Raw genomic sequence first — 6,802 nt, 5'->3', positions numbered from 1 at the left:
ACTTAGCATCGCCACCACCTTGTATCTCTTGCACGCACCTCCTGATGTCGGGTACTGTAACACTTGGGTGGTTCAAAGTAACGTGGAATCTTTCCAAAACCAATAAACTACTTTCGTTTGCTTTTATACAATTTAAGTTACTTTTTTTAAGATAAAGAAGTTTTTCCTTCAGTAATCATTATATTTCGGTATGGTCTATCAACTTTACTTTGTCCTACCTTGTAATCAACAACAGATTTACTAGTAGCAGTATTACAATAACTGAAAAGGTTGTCATTTCAAAGTTCCTGTGTATGCACAATATCATTTAGTCATTTTTAGAACCTGTCAGGGAGCTTGTAACTAAGCTGAAGATACAGGAACATGGAAATAGAAGATAAGAAGGAAAGCTGCAGGGAGTCATCAGACATACACAAGCCAATCATTATGCAGAAAATGTCTACTTATTTTCACATGTCATCACCATCCATGTTTATTTTGACGCTATGACGAACAGCGTCTGATCAGCGCAATCCAAAAGGCAGAAATCTGAGCCCATATTATCCTGTGTATTCCACTTGTTCAACCATATTTGACATTCACGTTTCATCCCAAGGATTTTCCTCTTGGTTTCACCAGCAACAAATAATGACGCCAAATACTCATGCATGAAGGAATTTGTTTTCATACTCTATAGACATGAATCAAGATTACTACAGGATCAAACACCGGTGTTTCACGTTAAGTCGGTTATCACCTTGACTGCCAACAGTGCGTCCTTGACGATCACCACCACGCCATCCACCACCACCAACTGTTGCCTTCACCGTGGGAAGTATCGCATCCGTCACACAACCACTAACATCATTTTATTGTCTGTTGTCTCCACCTTTTCAACAATATACTGTAGGGATATAAATATATATATATATATATATATATATATATATATATATATATATATATATATATATATATATATATATATATATATATATATATATATATATATATATATATATATATATATATATATATATATATATATATATATATATATATATATATATATATATATATATATATATATATATATATATATTTATGTGTGTGTGTGTGTGAGAGAGAGAGAGAGAGAGAGAGAGAGAGAGAGAGAGAGAGAGAGAGAGAGAGAGAGAGAGAGTGAGTATATTGTTGAGAAGGTAAAAACAACAAACAATAAATGATGGTGTCTGATAGTTCCCACGGTGAAGGTAACAAGTGAAAATTAACAGATCACGCAGGGATGCCACAGAATGTCTGACCTCTGATCTTTCTAAGATTTCTGATTGAGACAGAGAAATCTTAGTAGTTTTCAATGCCTCAAAAACTCAATTACTCCATCTATCAACTTGGCACAACCTTCCAGACAACTATCCCCTCTTCTTCAGTGACACTCAACTGTTTCCCTCATCTACAATGAACATCCTCTGTCTGTCCTTTGGTTACAATCTAAACTGGAAACTTCATATCTCATCTCTTGTTAAAACAGCTTCTATGAGGCGACTCTGCCAGCTTTTCTCACCTACCCCGCCCAACTGTTAACTCTACAAGGGCCTTATCCGCCCATGTATAAGGGATTCCACTCACTTAATTTTATTATATACGATGGAATCAAAAGCTTTTCGTCTTATCAGTTCCTCTCCACTGACTGACTGACTGTCTTCAGCCTCTTTCTCACAACCGGAATATTGAATTTTCTATTGCTATTTTCATGTTAACTGCCCTTCTGATCTTGCTAACTGCATACCTCTCCTCCTCCTGCTGCCTCTCTGCACAAGGCTTTCTTTTTTATGTTATTCCTACTCTGTCCAACTCTAATGCCAGAGCTAATCAGTATTCTCATTCATTCATACCTCTCTCTTGTAAACTCTGGAACTCCCTACCTGCTTCTGCATTTCCAACTTCCTATGACTTGACTTCATTTAACGTGACGAAGGAAAGGTAGTCTTTTTTACTAAGAAACATGAACTGGGATCTGACTTATTATCTCTGCCTTTTTGCCACAAATTCACCTGGCTCTCTTCCTTACCTGCTGTACGCCCATCGCTTCCCACCCATCCTCTAACTCTCTCAAACTAAACACCTGTAGAAGTTGATTACACTTGGCTTTCCCGTCGAGTCTCGCCAAACGAGTCACGCTTTTTTTTTTCTTCTTCTTTTTGGAATGGGGAATAAGGATAGGATAAATGGAAGGTGGGAGAATCAAAGGGAGTGATGAATAAGTAAAGGGAAAGGATTTTTCATGCATTCATTTCTTATACTGTAGAAGGATAAATATGAAGCGGAGAAAAGACAAGAAGATGTATATGGATACACACACACACACACACACACACACACACACACATGCCCGGTAGCTCAGTGGTTAGAGCGCTGGCTTCACAAGCCAGAGGACCGGGGTTCGATTCCCCGGCCGGGTGGAGATATTTGGGTGTGTCTCCTTTCACGTGTAGCCCCTGTTCACCTAGCAGTGAGTAGGTACGGGATGTAAATCGAGGAGTTGTGACCTTGTTGTCCCGGTGTGTGGTGTGTGCCTGGTCTCAGGCCTATCCGAAGATCGGAAATAATGACCTCATAGCTTGTTCCGTAGGGTAACGTCTGGCCGTCTCGTCCGAGACTACAGCAGATCAAACAGTGAAACACATACACACACTGGGGGAAATACAAAACCGAGACGGGAAATATTTTTTTAATGAATGCACACACACACAAACACATGTGTGTGTGTGTGTGTGTGTGTGTGTGTGTGTGTGTGTGTGTCTGTGTCTGTGTGTGTGTGTGTGTGTGTGTGTGTGTGTGTGTGTGTGTGTGTGTGTGTGTGTGTTTTACTGAAAGGAAATCCCAAAAGCAATTATTTTTTTGTATATACCTAGAAATTCTATTTCAGTAGCTGTGGAAGAGGAGAAGGAAGAAGAGAAGGAACAGGAGGAGAAGGAGGAGGAGGAGGAGGAGAAGGAGGAGAAGTAGAAGCAAAAAGGAGAAAAAAAAAGAAAGGGGAGAAGCCATAATCATAGATATACTTGTGATAACAAGAATAATATGAACACGAGCGAGGAACAAAAGGAGAGGAGAAGGAAGAGGAGTAAGACGAGGAAGAAGCTCACATCGTTGCGTCACCGTCCTGCCATGACCACAGCTGGGTAAAGCCGAGGAGCGCGTGAAGCAATGGTGAGAAAAAAAAGTTACCTGCTCCTCGCTCGAACACCTGTTTGTATATTGCTTATGTGTTTCTCTCTCTCTCTCTCTCTCTCTCTCTCTCTCTCTCTCTCTCTCTCTGTGTGTGTGTGTGTGTGTGTGTGTGTGTGTGTGTGTGTGTGTGTGTGTGTGTGTGTACGAGATGTTATAAGTTTCGTGAATTGTATGTATATGTATTCATGTTTATGTATATGTTTATTTTTATGTTGATGTTGCTGTTGTTGTTGTTGTTGTTGTTGTTGTTGTTGTTATTGATGTTGTTGTTGTTGTTGTTGTTGTTGTTGATGTTGTTGCTGTTGTTATTGATGTTGTTGTTGTTGTTGCTGTTGTTATTGTTATTGTTGTTGTTATTGATGTTGTTGTTGTTGTTGTTGTTATTGATGTTGTTGTTGCTGTTGTTGTTGTTGTTGTTGTTGTTGATGATCTTGTTGCTGCTGATGTTGATGATGTTGTTATTGTTGTTGCGGTTGTTTTTGTTGTTACTGTTGTTGTACAGACACTTTGAAAGACTCGAGTCATTACAAGTTTACAGTATTTCTGACTAAGGACCACATTTTTTAAACGTTTCCTTCTGTCATCACCACGGCATATTTTCAAAAGGTCATGGAGATCAAGTCAGTCCGTTTGTCATCAGTGTTTTCCCATAAACCATTCAGAATACTTACACCAACTGAAACCAAGAAAACTAACTACTTTCTTTGTTTACTTCTCTTATTATCATTATCATTATTGTTATTATTTTCTTATTCAATGTGTAATTTCGTTTATTTTCTCTTATCCTATCAATCTTCTTTTCATGTTTTCATTTCTTTACTTATGTATTTCTTCTTTTCTCGTTTAGTCTTCGTCTAATTTTGCCATAGTTAATCGGAATACTCATTGGTCATTATTATATCAGTACAATTAGAAAAACACTTATGAAAACCTACAGTAACTTAGAGCCTGTTATAATGCATTGCCAAGGTGAAACGCTGCAATGTCTGGGAATAAGGAGTTAATTTCCCTTTCAAGAAGACCAAAACTCAACCAAATTAACAAGACTTAAACAAATCTCAAACACAATGTAAATCTAAAAGAAGAAAAAAAAATCACACACACCCACCAAAACGCTTATCAATAAACGGTATTGATACTATATGGTCTACCTCGCTTAAAAAAGGTAAAATGAAATGCATAGACACACTTGGAAAGAACTGAAAATACTTTACTAATTGTTTTTCAAGCGGCAAAATAACAACAACCTGTAGTAAAAATAGAATTAAAGTTTCTAGAACGATATAAGAGAGTAAGGAAAAATTTGTTATGTCCTAAAGATAAATAAGGTGGTGTTCCCGATGCCATATCCTGAGTGACGCATTCCGATGTTATATTCCTGCAGCATGTCATTCAGCTCCTCCCCGGCCTCAGTCACCACCGCCTGGAGGAAGTGAGGTAAAGGAGAGCGATGGAGGAGGAGGAAGAGGAAGAGGAGAAGAAGGAAGAAGAAGAGAGGAGAACACACGACGAAGGATGGAAATGCATAGTGTTACAAAAATAAGTGTGCTCTCTCTCGTTTCCGAAAATATTATTTCAATTATCATTAAGTCTACCTTAAAATATCAAAGAAAACAGAATACCAGAGAAAACGGGAATTTAATGATAGAGAGAGAGAGAGAGAGAGAGAGAGAGAGAGAGAGAGAGAGAGAAGCCTTACCTTGATAACACCGGGACGGTCGGAGACGAGGGAATGCAGGAGGACGTCAGGTGGAAGGGTGCCTGCCAGGAAGAGATCGACAACTCCAGTGTGGCCCAGAGCGGCGAGCAGAGAAGAGAGGCTGAAACACTGCTGTTGTTTTGTGTTCTGTGTGTGTGTGTGTGTGTGTGTGTGTGTGTATGAGAGAGAGAGAGAGAGAGAGAGAGAGAGAGAGAGAGACAGGAATGGAGGGAGGAAAAATGAATGAATGAATGAATAGATAAATCAACATAGCCTGTTTTATATTCATTTACGATGATATGTCAACCACACACACACACACACACACACACACACACCATGTACGGGATGGAGGTTGTCAGGCAGGCGTGTGTGTGCCAGAAGTGGGTGGGGGCGTGGCTGTGGTGGTGGGCGTGGACTTTTTCTGGATGTGGTGCCACCCATAACCCCGTGCTTCCTCCCAGAGTCGCTACCACCCCGCGGGACACTCCCTGCGTTGCCACCAGGAACCCCACGGTGCCCACCTCAAGGAGTAGTAGTAGTAGTAGTAGTAGTAGTAGTAGTAGTAGTAGCGAAAACATAAGAACAACAAAAATATCACTAGTAGCAGAAACAGAAGCGGCGGTGGTTGCATAGCAGAAACACCACCACCACCACCACTCACCTTATCCCTCACAACCTGAACAAGCTTAGCCTCCGGGAGGGTGAGGGGTGGGGAATTTTTCTGCAGGGGCGGCGCAGGGACGGAGGGTGGCGTCAAGAACTCCTCCCTTACAACCTGCAGGAGTCTGGGATCGTTCCATACTGGGGAGCCACGTAAGGATTCCTCCAGACACTCTTCCTCTGCACGAGAAGAAAACAAAGCTGCAGGCGATCTGATCTCTTGTATAAGCACTCAAATTCTGTGTATGGAGGATCGGGCTTGCCGTCTTGAATTTTTGTGGAATCGAGTCGTATATTAGATAAGACGAAGTCTTAGTCACGTTTGTTGTAAGTTATAGATGTTTTTTTTTTTTACTATTCATTCACCTATTACTTTTCTGTGTGTATAGTTATAGGTTCAATAAATCTGTCATCCAGTTTCCATTCAGCCATTCAGTCAAATACCGATTCAATCAACCAACTGTCACTCACTCACTCACAATCACTCGTTCATACAGTCATTCCTTCAGTCGATCCATTTGCCAGCCAATTGTCATCTAGTCAGTCACTTAGGCATTCACCCAATCAATAATTCAGTCACCCAATCGTCCAGTCACTCAGTTCACCGATTCATTTATTCAGTCAACCAGCCAGTCAGTCAGTCAGTCACAATTATACTTACCAGTAGGCTCGCGACACTCCTCTGGGGATGGAAAATGTGGAAAATATTGGTGATGAACGAAGATGGCTGGCAGACCTATCAACACCACTACCATCACTACCACCACAACCACCCCTACCGCTGCCACCCCCGCTGTGCCGCGTCCTCTGGTCATTGGACCTAGAGAGAGAGAGAGAGAGAGAGAGAGAGAGAGAGAGAGAGTATCGCTTATGATTACTTTTCGCAATAACTAAAGTTTGGGTCACCGAACACGCACACACACACTCACACACACACACACCTCCACTTCCTTGATACCCACGCGCGAAAACTAACTTGTGCTGGCATTCGTGTGCGTGTGAGTTGGCCCGTATATGTATTTTTGTTCTTTCTTTCCTCTAATGCGCGCGCGCACACACACACACACACACACACACACACACACACACACACACACACACACAACAGGAAAGCTTCATATAATCACTATACCTTTTCACTTTTTCCTCCTCCTCCTCCTCCTCCTCCTCCTCCTTCTCCTCCTCCTCTTCTTCCTCTTCTGCTTTTCTTTTTCTCTTCTTCTTCTTCTT

The 6,802-nt window shown here is 41.1% G+C and overlaps 1 protein-coding gene across 3 annotated transcripts; it reads right to left on the bottom strand.

Moving 5' to 3' along the window:
• Positions 1–4,394: 4,394 nt before the first annotated feature.
• LOC123511305 lies at positions 4,395–6,553 on the bottom strand. 3 transcript variants are annotated; one of them, XM_045267083.1, is made up of 6 exons: positions 6,535–6,553; positions 6,234–6,392; positions 5,574–5,752; positions 5,248–5,433; positions 4,910–5,056; positions 4,395–4,633 (listed from the first exon to the last, which is right to left on the bottom strand). In XM_045267083.1, exons 2-6 carry the CDS (start codon positions 6,385–6,387, stop codon positions 4,517–4,519), a joined length of 783 nt encoding a protein of 260 aa, XP_045123018.1. In that variant the 5' UTR covers positions 6,388–6,392; positions 6,535–6,553; the 3' UTR covers positions 4,395–4,516. The 3 variants fall into 3 exon arrangements, with proteins under 3 accessions (XP_045123018.1, XP_045123016.1, XP_045123017.1); XM_045267081.1 differs by having other exon boundaries at positions 6,514–6,546; XM_045267082.1 differs by having other exon boundaries at positions 6,502–6,538.
• Between the last annotated feature and the right edge of the window lie 249 nt (positions 6,554–6,802).

Source organism: Portunus trituberculatus, chromosome 31 (assembly GCF_017591435.1).
Source record: "Portunus trituberculatus isolate SZX2019 chromosome 31, ASM1759143v1, whole genome shotgun sequence".
Taxonomy (NCBI): Eukaryota; Metazoa; Arthropoda; class Malacostraca; order Decapoda; family Portunidae; genus Portunus; species Portunus trituberculatus.
The sequence above is the reverse complement of the archived record's forward strand: the minus strand, read 5'-3'. Positions and strand labels throughout refer to the sequence as shown.

What these genes read in the sequence shown, in the direction of transcription:
- LOC123511305 (XM_045267083.1), bottom strand. Translation starts at nt 6,387, where the DNA reads ATGACCAGAGGACGCGGCACAGCGGGGGTGGCAGCGGTAGGGGTGGTT. An exon ending in GGAGTGTCGCGAGCCTACTG is followed by an intron (nt 5,753 to 6,233) that starts GTAAGTATAATT and finishes CTTCTCGTGCAG; the next exon opens with AGGAAGAGTGTCTGGAGGAA. An exon ending in ACCGTCCCGGTGTTATCAAG is followed by an intron (nt 4,634 to 4,909) that starts GTAAGGCTTCTC and finishes CACTTCCTCCAG; the next exon opens with GCGGTGGTGACTGAGGCCGG.